General features: G+C 35.9%; 1 protein-coding gene across 1 annotated transcript; it reads left to right on the plus strand.

The window, feature by feature from the left end:
- Nucleotides 1-1,406: 1,406 nt before the first annotated feature.
- Nucleotides 1,407-16,817, plus strand: LOC130996691 (transcription initiation factor TFIID subunit 2-like). The gene is made up of 26 exons (XM_057921989.1): nucleotides 1,407-1,797; nucleotides 2,184-2,324; nucleotides 2,663-2,995; nucleotides 3,598-3,753; nucleotides 3,843-3,909; nucleotides 4,638-4,837; nucleotides 5,013-5,166; nucleotides 5,337-5,421; nucleotides 5,503-5,594; nucleotides 6,641-6,766; nucleotides 6,846-6,899; nucleotides 7,364-7,432; nucleotides 8,489-8,586; nucleotides 8,690-9,037; nucleotides 9,140-9,227; nucleotides 9,768-9,893; nucleotides 9,984-10,040; nucleotides 10,540-10,619; nucleotides 10,708-10,750; nucleotides 11,679-11,765; nucleotides 12,408-12,497; nucleotides 13,265-13,323; nucleotides 13,522-13,612; nucleotides 13,685-13,847; nucleotides 14,043-14,226; nucleotides 15,099-16,817. Exons 2-26 carry the CDS (start codon nucleotides 2,200-2,202, stop codon nucleotides 16,666-16,668), a joined length of 4,545 nt encoding a protein of 1,514 aa, XP_057777972.1. The 5' UTR covers nucleotides 1,407-1,797; nucleotides 2,184-2,199; the 3' UTR covers nucleotides 16,669-16,817.
- Nucleotides 16,818-17,230: the final 413 nt, after the last annotated feature.

Below are 17,230 nucleotides of genomic sequence, written 5' to 3' on the forward strand. Positions count from 1 at the left end.
TACAAACAAAAGTCAAGGACAATCTCTTTCAAACGTAGGACTTTACCTACCAAACCCGTATTTAGTCATGGCCAGCTGTATGTCTCAATCTCACGAGTTACTAGCAAAAAAGGTCTCAAAATTTTAATATGTGACAAGAATGGTCAAACAAGCATACAACAACTAACGTGGTATACAATAAAATTTTTGATAGATTGAAAGGTAATTACGATATAACTTTGGTCATCTTATTCATATATTTATATTATATGTCATTAGCATTCATTAATCATTTATAATTCTATTTACTTCACATGCGTACTTTTATTAGTTTATTGTAGATTTCTTAAGGAAAGGCTCTTACTTTTAGCAATATGATTTATGTAGTTGGTCATTTTGAGTGTCTTTGCATTTTGATTTTGGGCTGGTAATTATGGATTAATGGTTAATGAGTTACGTAATTTTCTTTATAGATATTAACTACTTTTTTAGATTTAATGTATAACTAACATTGCTATTCGACATGGATGGGATTGAGTGTTGGATTTCTATGTCTGACTATTGCTTATGTATATCGTATCTTTTACTTGTAGAGGCTTTGTGCGGATCTACAGTTCAGGATTTAGAAACTTCCTCTTAAAGCCAAAGCTTGTGAGGGTTATTATAGGTTCAGGGTTTAAAGTGAAGAATTGAAAATGATTGCTGTATTGCATGCTAGATATTGCCAATTGTCCGGATAGTGAGCTATTGGGTTGAGTATCGTTACCTTTAGTTTTCGTAAGTAAATTATGGCCTAATGTTCTACGAGTTAGTTATCTTATATATCGTACATAACACTGATAATTGTATTAGTATTCATTCTAGAATATAACAAAGATATTAAAAATATGTCCCACTAAAAATTGAACTACAGATAATATCAAATAAAAAAAAAATAATATATATATCACCAATATAATTGACAATCAAATTTATTATAAATTATACTAAAAAATAGTGATCCGTCAAGATTACACTAGTAAGTATACGAAGACATGTTTTACAAAAATAACGAATGGGAAAAAGAAGAATAAATAAAATTTCACTCTTTAATTTTTTCTTTTTTCCCCCTCGTTTCCTAATTGATCATTATTCATTCCTTATTTTCATTACAAATGAGAGATAATATTATCATTAATAGTGTGATAATATTATCACTCGTTTGTAGTGAAAATGAGGAATGAGTAAAGATCAAATAGAAAATAAGAGAAAAAAAATCGTAAAAGATTTTAATATGTAATTTTGATTATCCCTCATTTTTCATGAAAAATTTATGATCAAAGAGAAAGCACTCTAATGGAAAAAGAAAGAAAGGAAAAAGAAAGAAAGGAGGAGGGTAATTTCCTTATTTTTAGGTAAAAAGAGAAAGAAAGAAAGAAGGAGATTTCCTTTTTTATCTCGTGCGAAAATCCCATCCATTTGACCTTCTGCTTATTTATACTCCTACTCCCGCGACGTATCAGATACTCAATCACCCCGCAATCTCTTGCTCCGTGCCCTAGCAGATTCTACCCCTTTTTTTTACTAACAATTTTAACTCGTGAATTCAACGCCATAACTAATCGAAACTGCTTCCTCAATTTCGAATTCACTAACTTATTGGAGAAAATCGAAAGAAAAAGAGGGAATAGGAGGCTTCGCCAGCGGTGGTGCTGCAGCCACCACGCCGCCGGTGAACAAAGCGGCGACACCTCTGCTGCTATTTAATTGAGCCATAATTTGGCAGAACATAGGCCTTGCGTTTGATGATCCACGGCTGCCATTGAAAATTTTATATCGGTATTTTTTCTTAATATACATGCTGTGTTGTTCTATTTCTAATGAACGTTGATCGTTTTGTCTAGTTAGATTGGGAAGATGACTGTTGGGAGTGTTACTTTTAGCGTAATTCAGCTACTAAGACGTATTTTATGTTGTTAGAGGTATTGAAGAGTTGGGATTGGTCGGTGTTATGTAGTCTGGTTTTGAAGTATTGCATGTTCTGGAATGTATGGACATTAACATATTTGAGTTCAGCATACTTGAGCTGTAACCATTGCTCAACCTTAATTCAGCTTAAATGTGATAGTGACAAAAGGGAATGGCTTTATAACCCTGCGAAATAGAGCTTATTCACAATCTTTGATGCACAACGAAAGTAATGCATGCATGTATTCTACCTGCAGATGTTGAAAACTTGAAATGGCGAAGGCTAAAAAGGCAAAGAATGAAGAGCAGAGAGATGGAGATAATAGTAATTCAGAGGCAGTTGTCAAGCATCAGAAACTCTGTCTGTCCATTGACATGGACCGCCGCCGAATCTATGGGTGTGTTTCTTGATTTCAACTCTCTCTTTTAAAAAAAATAAAATTCTTAGGGTCTTTAGGTAGCTTGGTTGGCATCAAATCATAAATATAAAGGCTGTTCTGATTCAGACCTAGTTGGGAACTGGAACTATATTTCTAGAATGGATGACCTTTATACTTGGGGGGGGGGGGGGTTAACCTTGTACAGTTTTTTCCCCTTTAAGGTTCCTTTGTTTCTTATGAAGGGAGAAAGAAAAAGAGAAACTGAGTCTGAAATGAAATGCCATAATTTTTTTAAAAATAAAATAAAATGGTGGAGTGTAACTTTTTCTTATGTGTTATGGAATCTACAAATTCAGGTACACAGAACTGCAAATAGCTATACCGGACAATGGAATAGTGGGTTTGCATGCAGATAATTTGGAAATTGAAAATGTTACGGTTGAAGGAGAGCCAGCAATGTTTGAAGTCTTCCCTCACTATCAGCATCTGGACCCCAAGGATAGATGGTCCGTGGTTTCATCAGCTACTTCAGCTGCTGATGCCTCCGGGTCTGTTTACTTGTCATCTCTTGAGATCGAATTACTTCCAAATTTACTGATAATGTGTAGCAAGACCACTAAAATGGACGACAATCAAGAAGAATATATGCAGGTGGACAATGGTGAACCTGCCTTGGCTGATGCTAACAGGTTTTTTGAAATTATAATCGTCGCTGCTTTTACTTTCTATTTAGATGCTCTATTTGACAACTTCTAATTTATTGATGTGTGGATGCAATCCAAGTTTTATGTATGCCATGTGACATGGTCCTAGGATGTTCCTGCAATGCGATCAAAATCTCATCCCTAGTGATTTCTGATATATACTCATTACAAGGCAAAAGTAATAAATGAGATTCATGATAGATGTTTAGTCATAAAGTTCTTGGATACTATTTGACTATTTGTTACTCTTTACGTGATATGTTCAAGATATTAGGTTCCGTAGAGATGCTTAATAGTATCACTATATTGCATCGAGTAGATAGAAAAATCGACATATGATGCCTCAAAAAAGGTACAACTAAAATCAATTTTTGCCGTCTAATGTGGACAATGGCTTTATTAGACATGCAATCTATTTTTTACTTTAACCCTTTTCCCATATGCATGAGTCGGTTTCTTATGAGAAATTATTTTTTCTCTATGTCACCACTCCCTGCAAATGGTTCTGGGGTTTGTGCTCAACTACGTTGTAGTGTTCTCTTTCAGACAGTCTTATGAGATTTTGCTGCTTCTTACTTATGATGTAGGCCAGTGCAGAATGTGAAACTTGTGCGCATTGAATATTGGGTTGAAAAAGCAGAGACGGGGGTTCATTTTAATGGCAATGTCTTGCATACAGACAACCAGTTGAGGCGTGCACGGTGCTGGTTTCCTTGTTTGGACGACAGTGTGCAGTGTTGCTGGTATTTGCAAGGCTATAAGTGCCAACTTAAAGAATTTTAATAAAATTGCATTCTTATGCTTACAATAAATTATTCTGTATTTTGTTCAGTTATGACCTTGAATTTACGGTGGCCAGTGATCTTGTCGCAGTTAGTTCCGGAACCTTACTTCATCAGGTAAAAAGGATAGAACGATAAATGTTCAGGCAAAAAAGTTTTGAGGAACTGCATATATTCCCTCTTCTGATTTCAAGCTAAATAGCTAAAAGAGATGTTAATTACTAAATAGGGTGCAGAAAATTTCAAATTGAATCATTCTTTTTTATTTATGTTTGCTGTTGAGTGTCGAGTGCTAACATATGGCAAATGGGTAAGCTGGAGAAATATCTATTCCCTCCATGAAGGATCTTTATAATTCTCACTGCTTCTCTTTATATATGAGATGCGACTATCCTATCATCAAGCTTCTAATAACTAGTGCTTGAAACTCTTCCGCTTCACAACTTTAAGAAGATGGGTTGGCATATTAGATTTTCTTTAAGGTAATTGTTTAGCATGCAAAATTTAAGAGATTGCTTGGTGAAGACTGAGGGAATGCGTATCTTGAGATATTTGGGAATTAGAGATAAAAAATGTCTGCTTTTAGCATTTGACCACTACATTGAACTTGTATGTTCTTAGGTTTTGCTTTAACTCTGTTTTTTACATGGCATTCCTTTGTAAATGAAAGTGTGATTCATATTGAGACATAGAGTTAGCATAGCAATGCTCTAGTGATTCTTTTTTCTTGCTTGAGTAAAAAACTTCTTTGCAAACGTTCTTATAATTCCTTAATGCTTTATGCTTAAACAGTGCCAGGATATTTTCTTTTGTTTGAAATGTCACCGGAAAATCCTCTCTTGTAGGTTTTGACCAAGGATGATCCACCACAGAAGACATATGTTTATAAACTAGATGTTCCTGTAGCTGCTCAATGGATATCTCTGGCAGTTGCACCATTTGAAATTCTTCCTGATCGACATCGTGGTTTGCTCTCATACTTTTGTCTACCTTCTAACTTGTCAAAGCTGCGGAATACAGTGGTATTTTTCTACAATGCTTTCAGGTATTGCCTAATATTGATCTTTGCTGTCTTGATTGTGACCCCTCATTGATATAACCAGTATTTGAAATTCACTTATCTCGTCGGAGTTTGATTTGCCATTTTCTAGAACAATGCACTTGGAATTTCGGTCAATTGTATCTGATCCAATATTAATTTTCTACATATTTTTCACTAGCCACTATGAGGATTACCTCTCTGCATCATTTCCATTTGGATCATACACACAAGTGTTCATTGCTCCTGAGATGACGGTATCCTCATGGAGTTCAGGAGCTTCTACGAGTATCTTCAGCTCTCATCTTCTGTTTGATGAGAAGCTCATTGATCAGGTATGCTTATGAAATAGTTTCCTTGTAAGCTGTGAGTAATTTATATATCCTTTTGACCATCCTGCTTTCATTTTGTTATTAGACCTTTTCTAGCTAATGAAAATTAAAAGAAAGCTACTCTAGTCAAGTTTCCCTTATTATTTCTGTTTCCGGTGATGGATTTTCTGCAGACTATAGAGACGAGGATTAAACTTGCTTATGCTCTTGCCAGACAGTGGTTCGGAGTATATATCACCCCTGAAGCACCAAATGATGGTGATAAGCTAATTCAGATGTTTGTACCATTAACTATGGAAAAATCTCAATCTGATATGGTTGCTGTAATATTTCTGTCAGAGTGGTTGGTGGAGGGTCTTGCTGGGTTTCTTACTGATTCTTTTATTAAGAGGTTTCTGGGAAACAATGAAGCGCGCTATAGAAGATACAAGGTTCAATGATTCTTCAACCACTTAAATTGAAATTTTATGTTTTGTTTCATATGTTAGACATAATATTATTTCATATTGGTTGATAATGTGTTGCTGTGATGGGAGTTAGTTAAATTAGAAGTAATCTGTAATTAAGCACTGGAACCTGCAATGCTTCTTTTTATCTATTTAGTTGGGATGTGTCAGAATTCCTTACATGTTGAGCAATTCATACCATTCTTTGTTTCAATTCACTGATTTTGTAAAGTGACCAAGAGAAAATACCTCTTGACAGGCTTCGTATCCACATTCCACACCTTACTCCCCCGGAAAGGCTAATGACCTTTACATGAAAGGGTATCTTTACCCAAAACTAGTACAAGTGATTATGTGGTGACTATCTAATGCATGGGCAACTTCCACTATTTTTGTATATTCTTTTTTCAGATCTTCCTAAATATTTCCTTTGGTGATTTTGAGCCATATGTTACCCATGTTGGTAATTGATATGGACTTGGAAATTAGTTTCATTTTGATATTAATATATTCCAAAGATAATTTTTGTGGTTTATATTTTATTTTTGTTTTCTCCTGAGATCCAATATTTGATACATGAAAGTGGAAAATTATATCTGAACATCTTCACTTCCTTGAACCCACAAGACTCGTTTCGAAGTTCATTTTTTCAAATCTTTCTTTGTTGTATGCACTTAGCAAGTTAAGGAAATGAGTCAAATTTGAGAATATTGTGAATATGCAATGATAGCTTCTGGTTGTGTTTATACTTCTAAAATATAGTGATGTATGCTATGAGAATGAATAGGACAAGGTTAGTGTTTGTTCTTTCAGCATACTGCTGACTGACAAAAGTGAAGAGTAGGTTTGCACCGTCTTATGTGAATCATTACCTAAACATGACCCAACATTTTGTGTCATGAAGGAGTGATGGACATCATGGTGAACTTTGGAGATTATGTATTTTATTGTTTTATAAATTCCGCTCTCAAGCATACTAAAGAGTGTATACACTGTATTGAATTGGCCAATTTACCTATATAATATCGCAGGCCAATTGTGCTGTATGCCAAGCAGATGATAGTGGTGCTACTACCTTGAGCTCCAGTGCTGCTTCTAAGGATTTGTATGGCACCCAGTGCATTGGTTTTTATGGAAAAATAAGATCATGGAAATCTGTAAGTTCTTTTTGGTTGGTTGGTTAGATTCACATCTGGACTTTCATGCTTTCGGCTTAATTCTCTTTGTTTATAATAGGTAGCTGTCCTTCAAATGTTGGAGAAGCAGATGGGTCCGGAGTCCTTTCGTAAAGTAAGAAGCCAAAAGCTTGAATTTAGTTATATAAAGCTGTGTCCAAGTAATTGTTTGTTCTTTCTCTTTAGATTAATATGTTTTCAGAAAATGCTTTCGTATGCACACAAACACACTTACAGAGACACTCACATTTCCTTTCTTTGTAGTAGGCATGATATTTTTTAATCAAAATTCCCCACTCCAAGTCTTTATATGGTATATCATTCCATTTTTTATTTCTGTCTAAAGGTAATCCCCCTCTTTGTTCGAGTTTTATAGTTTCAAGCTACGATTTTTGTAGCATAGTAATCTCCTGTGATAGGGCATTGATACTGTCTTCTCAAAGCCCCTGAAAGGTGTGCTTGTTGGATTCTAGATGCTAGGGGAATTTATTACTCTTAGATTACTACATCTGGTCTCTTCAGCCGGTATCTAACCTTTCTTTATGTTTGTGAGTTTATGATAGTCTTCTCCATCCACAGATTCTACAGAATATTGTTTTGAGGGCTCGAGATGGTAATCGTTCTTTGAGAACACTGAGCACCAAAGAGGTAACTTTATAGGCTCCCCCCCCCCCCTTCTTATGTTATTACTTTATTTGTTTTCATGCTCTTTGCATTCCGTCATCTGATGGTGTAAGTGAACTTATCTAGCATCAATCTAATTTTTACTAGGGAGCATAGTCTCCAAGGTATAGTTTCTCCTCCAATCCTCAAAGCAAACTTAAACACGTAGTCTTGTCTTACAATAACAAAAAAGCTATTGCGTCTTCTAGTGGATAGATGTTATGATGTTGTCATGCCGAAAGAGAATTGCTAGCAAGCTGTTTGTGCTCTACCTTACAAGGTGCCTATGTAGTGTACTTTTAAGGTGGTAAAAGTATGCTCTTCATTATAGTTCCCTGGACCATGTTATGGGTATGGGTATGCAGAACTGCATTCTGGCTGGATTGTAGGTCCAGTTGGTCTCTTAAGTTTGACCTTCACCAAAGTTGGTTCTTCACCTTCAAATTTACCACTATAACTTAGATTATCTTGGACATGCATTTCAGGTCATTTCTTTTTAGTTTTGGTTATTTTATTAAAAAAAAATCATACATTTGGACAAGTGGAAAGTAGGATGGTCGATTTAAATGCTCCAACTTCTTTCTAGTAGAGGATGCCTAGTCTTATTTGAGTACTCTGTTTCTTTTCTTTCTGATTAAACAATCATGTAGCATCTGAAAGCTTCAGATATTGTTTCATGGCATTTTATCTGCAGTAAAATATTAGAATCAAATGTGATATGCCGAGTCCAACTCAATGTTACTAATGCATATACTTTACCCATAATTGCAATCAACATATCTTATATGGTAAAAAGTGATTAATATGTTACTCTGAAGACTTTGGATTTGTTATTTTGGCAAATATGTAATGCTGCTTTCACCGCTTCCATCTTGCTATGTTTTAAAATTTAAAGTAAGTACATGGCCAGCTTACATTGATGTCACAATCTCTCTCTCTCTCTCTCTCTTGTCTCTTAACTACATATGTATATGATTATCTTCTCGGATTCTTATGATGGTATTGTTGTTAACGTTTTACTCTGACATTGTTTGCTGGCAGTTCCGTCACTTTGCTAATAAAATCGGAAATCTTGAGCGGCCATTTCTTAAAGAGTTCTTTCCTCGCTGGGTTGGATCTTGTGGTTGTCCAGTGCTGAAGTATGATTCTTGCTGTCTATTTTCTATTTACATTGATTGTATTTTGGCTGTTCAAGTAATCTTACCGATAACTTTTCTCTTAACATTCCTTCATTCCACTTAGGATGGGATTTTCCTATAACAAAAGAAAGAATATGATTGAATTAGCTGTTCTGCGGGGATGCACTTCTAGACCTGATTCTTGGGTAGGCATTGATAATATCAATCCTGATTCTGAAAATCGAGATGGTGTAGTTGGGTGGCCCGGGATGATGAGTATAAGGGTGCACGAGCTCGATGGCATGTATGACCACCCTTTTCTGCCCATGGCTGGTGAACCCTGGCAGTTACTGGAGATTCAGTGTCATTCTAAACTTGCTTCAAAGCGCTTCCAGAAAACCAAGAAGGGCACCAAGGCTGATGGTTCTGATGACAATGGTGATGCTGTGCCCACAACTGATGTGCGGCCCAAGTATGTGTATTGGTGTATTATGCCTTTACGTAATCCTTCTTTTAACCCAATCTTACTGAGTGTTAACCTCTTGCTATGATTATTTCTGTATGGATACCACAGTTCTGAGTCTCCCCTATTGTGGCTCCGCGCTGATCCAGAAATGGAATATCTTGCTGAAGTACATTTTAATCAACCTGTGCAAATGTGGGTGAGTGTGAAACTCAGATCAGAACTCTTACTTCGTAGTCAAAAGAAGAAATGTCAGTAAAGTTATACAAAAGTTCTTTAGCTAGCTAGATAGTAGAGCAATTGATTTCGGGTCTAATACTTCTAAATGTGTTCTTCTATTTTTATGAAAATCAATATTAAAAGAGATCTTATTAATGAATAATTATTGATCATAAAGGTCTTTTAATAAAATTGAGCTGCTTCTCTATTCATATTCTATATACACAAGAGTGTGAAAAGGAGATTGAAATATTGAATACAAAAAGGAGTTCTGAATCACACAAAAGTATGTTAGAATCAATGTTTCTTCCAAGTGTTTTAACTATTTTTGTCATAATTTGTACTTGTGTCACTATGTATGAATACAATGGAGGCTAGATCAAAAGTTAATATTGACAAATGACTTTTTACCAGTTATAAGAAATGTCAATCAGTTGTAGCAAGAAATTTGGGATGAGCTGTTGTTATTCTGTTGATATCTCCAACGCAGGACCTTCATGCCGTTTTATTTGCTCTTTAGATAAATCAGTTGGAGAGGGATAAGGACGTTGTTGCTCAGGCACAAGCTATTGAAGTATTGGAAGCATTGCCACAACTTTCCTTTTCCGTTGTTAATGCTCTAAATAATTTTCTCATTGACTCCAAGGTCCTCATCCTTTTACCCTGCATCTTTATCTAGTTTAGTCTGTCCTTATCTATGTCTGCTCAACTCTGTCTTTCTATTTTTCTCATTCAGGCTTTCTGGAGAGTTCGCATACAGGCTGCATATGCATTGGCTGCTACCACAAGTGAGGTATATTCAATGCATTTTCCACTTTGTGAAACATTTAATTTATGGAACATTAGATGACTTAATGTGCCCGTACTTGTTGCCTGATTTGATTGTCTCAATCATTTTAAATTTGTAAGGCAACAAAATCTTTTTATATTTTAAACATTAATTTGTCTATGGTTTTGAGATCAATGACTGTCAATTTGCCTTTGCATGTCTTATGTTATGCATATCATGTCAGTGGAGTCCTGGCTTTGTTATTTTTGTCTTTGCTTGTAGGAATAAGTTATTTTCTCATATGTACGGTATCAACTTCTATTGTTCCATTATGTAATGGAGCACAGCATAAAGGCAGCGGCTCTTGTTCTTAGTGATTATTTTGTCACATTGAATAACAATACATTGATCATTTTTGTCACTGTTATTCCTCTTGCTTGGAAACATAACTTGTCACTGTTTGGTTTTGTTATTCTGGTTATTGGTTTGCTTTTATTAATTTTTTGCTTTACTGTCTGATCAGGACACTGACTGGGCTGGCTTGCTTCATCTGATAAACTTTTATAAAAGTCGAAGATTTGATCCAAAGATCAATCTTCCCAGGTAGATTCTTTAAGTTCTATCAGGAATTCAAATAAATTCTGCAATTATCAGGTCAAGTTGTTAATTGTCTGTTCTTCTTTATTAATAGGCCAAATGACTTCCATGATTTCCAGGAGTACTTTGTACTTGAGGTAATGCACTGAGGTAGGATGAGATGTTTTTCAGATAGTAGCACTGTATTTTGTGTAAATGTCTTATTAACCTTTTGTGCCCATCATTATCTTTTTATGCTTTTTACAAGAGGTTTCATCCTCTATGAATTGACTTGTAAATAAAGCGAGAACTTTTACAAGTCTACACTTTATACAAAGTTGCTTCTATCGGTGAATGACTCTTACAGTCCATTTTACGCGACATTTTTTTTTATCTATTTTGTTCTTTGCTTATCTATATGATCTGAAAAGTTTAATTGCATCGAGCATTCTCACAATCTAACATCTCGCTTATATAAAACCTTCAACCTCCTTATATTCTAGTCTTCCACATCATTGTTGATCTTTCACATATTTTCTTGTATCTTGATCAAGTTTCAAATAATTTAGGCACAGTTACAAAAATAACTTTTATGGTTTGTCTCATTTACCCTCCCCCTCTTCGTCTTCTTATTTTATTGTTTGGGGGAAACTTATTGTCTATATGTGAATTCGGAGGGTTTTGTAGTTGCCCCTTATTGTCTATATGTGAATTGTGATTCTGTTAATGTGACTCTATCAGTCTTTAATCCCTAGGGTGCTTGTTAGGAACTTAGGCCAATCTTTCCTCCGTTTCTTCTTATTTTTGAAGAATATATTCAAACCCTTCTTTTTATTTCTCATTTCTTTAGATCTTTCATGTGTGTTCTGGTTGCCTATTAACATGATGTTGCTTCTTCTTGGGGTTCTATATCCGAGTCTTATTTTGTTTAGCTTAACAACTATTGGACTCATTTCTGTTGAATTGAAGTGCATCTGCTACTGATCAATGAATGAAGAAAAGTAAAACTGCATTATATTCCAATACAAATAATGCAGACAATATATCTTATTCTTATTATCAAATAAGATCGTACTTATTTTTCAGGCAATACCACATGCAATAGCTATGGTCAGATCTTCAGACAAGAAGAGCCCTAGAGAAGCTGTTGAGTTTATTCTGCAACTTCTGAAGGTAACACTGTGAACAATACACTACTGAGAGGCCTATGTGGACTGGCTATGTGAACAATACACTACTGAGAAGAGCCCTTGTTAGGAAGTTAGTACTCTGTACTCCCTCCGTCCCACTTATTTGGCACACTTTCCTTTTTAGTTTGTCCCATTTATACTGGCACTTTCCAAATAAAAGTATGTGGTCCCTACCTTCTCTACACACATAAAATAAGTGGACCCTACCCACTTTATACTCTTAACCCTTTATTCTTAATTTCCGTGCCCAAAGCAAATGTGCCAAGATAAGTGGGACGGAGGGAGTATATGGTTGTGATATAGTTTTGGACTTTTCGGTTATTCGTAAATTTGACAATGGAAATAAACTGCTACTGCCTTGGAATTAGCTGTGGTCCATTCTCTTCATTTTTTAGTGTGTCTGTTTGCTTGTGATTGACAGACTACTACTATTGCTACAGAAGGAAATGCATTGTTGTATTAGATGTTTTCTTTACACGGTTCCTGTGGGTTTCTGAGTTGAAGTTCTAATCATGTTTTTTGTCAGGTTGTTCCTCTTATATTTGGGATTGAATTTATTGCTGACTGATTGTTCCAATGAGATTGCTTTTTCCTGATTTTTGTTATGGCTGCATTATGCTTGTAGTACAATGATAACAGTGGGAACACATACTCGGATGTTTTCTTGGTAGCTGCATTGGTCCAATCTGTTGGCGAACTTGAATTTGGACAGCAGGTATATGATATGATTCACTTTAGTGATGATGCTTGCTCTTGTTGCCACTGCTCCCTCTTCCTCCCCTCATGTTTCTCTCTTACAAGAAGATGTATGTAGTTTCTCTTTATGAATTTTCATTGCCTTCTCCAGTATGTGGCCAATACTGTCTCATAGATGCTCATCATAATTTAAATTTATGTTTTAGAGATGCAACATTAGCTAACAGGACACCAGAATCTTATGTTTTCAATTGCAATGACAGCTCCGTTTATAGGGGATCTTTGCTCCTATAATTTACCAATCTTCAACATTTTCTTTCTCATGAGGATGAGGACATTTTTCACCTCACGCTGGCCTAAGTAATATCAAAGCAGATGATTCAGAACTCATTTTTCTCGGACATAATTTCTTTGCATGAAAATGTTTGTATTTTAAATATCATAGAGCAGCTTATTGATAAGCTCTTTGACTGGAGAGTTGGTGAACTTTATTGAATGTTTGGTTTAATTTCAGCATATAAAACTAAGGCGAGTATTGATCATATATGTGAATATAGATTTAGAACTAATTTATGCCAATGGTAAAAATGACCTGAATAAGATTTTGAGGCCTGCTGCTACATTGAGGTACTAATTTCAAGTTTAGGACATAAATCCATTATTCTAGTTTATTAGAAATTCGGTTTAATTTTTCCATCATCCATGTTTTGTCAGTCTGTCGCTGATTAATAACTAAATTCAGAGGGCTGAGCAGTATTTTGATTTTTTGTGGTTGATCTTGTACAGAGTGTCATCTATTTACCCTCCTTGCTGAAGCGTCTTGATCGTCTTTTGCAATTCGACAGGTACTAATTATAGTTTGTTGGTTACAAGATGCCGGTCTACGTGAAAGTTTTTAATTTTAAGGATTATGTTAGACTCTTTTGTTTTTAACGTGAATAACACAATAATGCCAATTAGTATTTGAGTTGCCAACTACTTGTTTAGGTTGTAAAAAATGCTTGTTATTTTAAAATTCTAATTTTTCAAAATTTTAAAAACAGGTTGATGCCAAGTCACAATGGGATTTTGACAATCTGTTGTATCCAGTCACTTACTCAAATGGCACTCAAACTATCAGAATTCATTCCTCTTGTAAGTTCTTCCCTGCTTTTTTGTGTATGGCTTGATTGATTCATTGCTAACATAGTGTGCACACTTATTCAGGATCATGTTGTTGAACTTATTAGACCATATCGGGTATCAAAGACGTGGCAAATTCGAATTGCTGCAAGCAGAGGCCTAGTTGAACTTGAAGTTCAGTGTAAAGGAATAGATGCAGCACTGAAACTGTTCATCGAGTACCTTAATGATGAGACATCTCTACGAGGTTTTTGTTTTCTTTGGCTCTTTACCCTGTGATTCTCACGTTGCTTGCATATTCTATTCCATTCCTCATTTGGTCTTATAGAATTGACGTCTTTGTGTTCTCCTAATCACATGCATTGATGTTGGCTTTTTTTTCAATAATTTCATCAGGTTTGCATAGTAAGCATTCTGAATCTGCTCATATTCTTCTTTACAGGACAAACCAAATTAGGTCTCTGTGCTTTGCGCATATCACAGATGATTAATCAATCCAATGGTGACAATGGCATAAAGAGTGACACACTTGTTTCGCTCTTGCGCTTGCTGGAAAGCCCTCTGGCCTTTAACAATATTATGCTTCGTCACTATGTCTTCTGCATTTTGCACGTTCTTGCCAAAAGGTGTGTACACGTACATCCTAATATGGTTTTCCAACAATGGAGGTTTCCAAAATATTTCATCTGGCGAGATAAGTCATATTTCCGTTACCGGATTTTGTATGGCGGGACATTTTATGAAAAAACTTGGAAGTTCGAGGTTTTAAGAAAAAATGAAAGTTCAGGACATTTTATGGAAAATGCCGAAAGTTTGGGACATAAAACACTATGAACCCTAATATTTATTCAAATTAATTGTGTGAAATGAGAATAACGAATAAGTTAATATAGATTAATGTAATATACATATAGCTATTCTCATCACATTAACTGAATACGGCTATTCGTGCATCATATTGATTTATTCGTAGATTTTATTCATTATATTATCATTTTCGACGAAAGATAGCATTTTTAATAGATCTCAACCATACATATATATATATAGAGAGAGAGGATCCAACGAGAATAGCTAAATGTGGTGAGAGATGAGAATAAATCTGGAACATGAAATATTCAAATCTATGGGCATATTTATTCGAAATAATCGTGAGATATTTAGTTAACGAAGGAATCCATGAATAAGTTGTTTGTAATGTACGAATAGTCATTTCCACCTGGGTTGGGTTCGAATCTTGTAGGAGACGAAAATTTCACCACATTAACCGAATACGGTTATTCGTGCATTACAAGCAACTTACATATGGATTTTATTGATTTATTCGTGATTCTCATTTCTCATGAAAGATAGTATTCTCACTGAATCTAACCTTTGAGCTTTTCAAGTTGTTTGTCATTAGTTCTATATGAGTGAATATAATCTATAGTTCTTTGATGAAGGATTAGTTGTTGCTATGCCTTAATCACTTGTTACTGATAACATTTTATATATTCAGGGCTCCAACACTGTACGGGGTTCCAAGAGATGAGACTCTCAGGATGGGACATACAAAGACATGTAGCGAACTCAAGAGCATTTTTGCTGCTCTTATTAAGCAGTCCAAGACTCCCGAGCCTTCGTCTGCATCTGATATGCCGCATAATTTGTTGGTTCCAGAAGGTCATACAGAAGGGGAAACTGTTCGAGAAAAACATGAACCGATTATGGCGGTCCCATTTCCTGCACTCGATGATTCTGTGGTTCCTGCTGTTCAACAGATAGCAGATGCTCCTTCTGATGCTCCTGAACAGAGGAACTCAGTATTGCATCTTCCTGAAGATGAATTCACAATTATCCCTAAATTGCCCTTGCCCGCTGAAGCTCATCAGCCAATTGAGCAAGTTACCAACTCTTTAGCCAACACAGTAATTGACACAGAGGAAAAGGGCAACACCTTCATTGAAACTACTGAGGCGTCCGGGAAACCTGAAACTTTTGTTGATATTGAGGCTTCCAGAAGAAGTGACACGTTACTTGCCAATCGTCAAGATATTGAACCAGTTGGCCTTGTCCATCATGATAACATGCCCTCTGGGGATGCTACTCGTGAACCTGATACCGTTTCCATCAGTCATGAGCTAAAGAAACCAAAACTAAAGATCAGGGTCAGACAGACTGCTGCATCTAGTCGGGCGGAGGATCCGGATAGAGCATCTAGTCGGGCTGAGGATCCTGACAGGACTAGAATCTTGAATGCTCAAGATGGATTCAACGACGCTGATCGTGGAGCAAGCAGTTCAGTCTCTGTTGACGCACCACATAGAAACTTTGGCGAAACCATCAGTACAGGCAATCACAACTTTGAGGATGCCAATTCATGCCATGATGTTGGTTCAAGAGTAACAGCCAGTATAAGCCGTGCTAAACCCACAATTGATGGAGAAGAACTTTCCAAGGAACTGCAATGTACTGCAGATTCAAGCAAAGTTTCTTTCCCACTTGCGGTGGATGATCACCCCTCACCTACCACCACGAAGAAAAGTGATGGAGAGCATCAAACAAGTGAAAACCATCTGGCCTCTCTCGACACCAGAAGGTATGATGGTGGAGGCAGTTCAGCTCCCACCGATCTGCAATCCCATGGTAAAGACAAGGAAAAGAAAAAAGACAAGGATAAGGACAAGAAGCGGAAAAAGGATAGGCACCATGATGATCCGGAGCGTAAGGAACTGAAGCGAAGAAAGAAGGAAAAAAAGCGTAAGGAGAAGGAAATGGCAAAGCTCCTCGCTGAAAAACCCAAAATTGTGCCTTTGATACAAGAAAAGAGAGTGGAAGGTGTGGATAACCACCCTACCGGGGTCGAGTCAGGGAGTAAAAAACAGCAACCTGAAACTAGACAAGGTACGGTTGGTCGGGAAGAAGCTGCTTCATCGGCAACGGAAGTAAATAACAAGAGTATTTCTGCGAGTATTATTCAGCAGCAAGGGGCGGCAAATGTGGCTGTGAGCAGAAATGATGGAGGCTCAAATGCAGCCCCAAGCGCACCGTCTCATAAAATTAAAATCAAGTTTAAGCGTAAACAATAACATTGTAGATCCTGACACCATTCTTTTTACCCTTTGTGTAATGCATTATTATCTAGATTTAGAATGTAGTCATCTGTTTTTCTGGGAAACGACTATACGGTGGTGGTGGTCTTTTAAGCTGGATTTATATTGCCCAAATTTTAAATTAAGGTCATTTTAGACTTTGACAACGGAAATAACTAAATAAGTTACATGATATGGAGGGGATCTAAAATACTCCCTCCATTCCAATAATGAAGACATTTTATTTGGGCACGGAGATTAAGGAGAGGTAGGTTAGGTGTTAAAGTGTTGGGGACCACCTCTATTAGTGTAGTTGATTAGTTTTAATTTTGTGTATTTGTTTATTTCTATTTAATGTTTTAGTTGAATTTTAATTTTTTGTAATTTCATTAATTTTGAAATTTTTAATTAATTTAAATGAATTAAATAAAAAAAATTGTCCAGAATTTAACACCAAATGAAAATTTAGTCTGATTTGTCCATTTTTTTTAATCGTTTTTTTTTAATCGTTTTTTATTCAATTCTGAAAATTGAAAAGGGTGGCTGCTCCAAATTTAAA

This window comes from Salvia miltiorrhiza, chromosome 8, assembly GCF_028751815.1.
Source record: "Salvia miltiorrhiza cultivar Shanhuang (shh) chromosome 8, IMPLAD_Smil_shh, whole genome shotgun sequence".
In the NCBI taxonomy this organism is placed as follows: Eukaryota; Viridiplantae; Streptophyta; class Magnoliopsida; order Lamiales; family Lamiaceae; genus Salvia; species Salvia miltiorrhiza.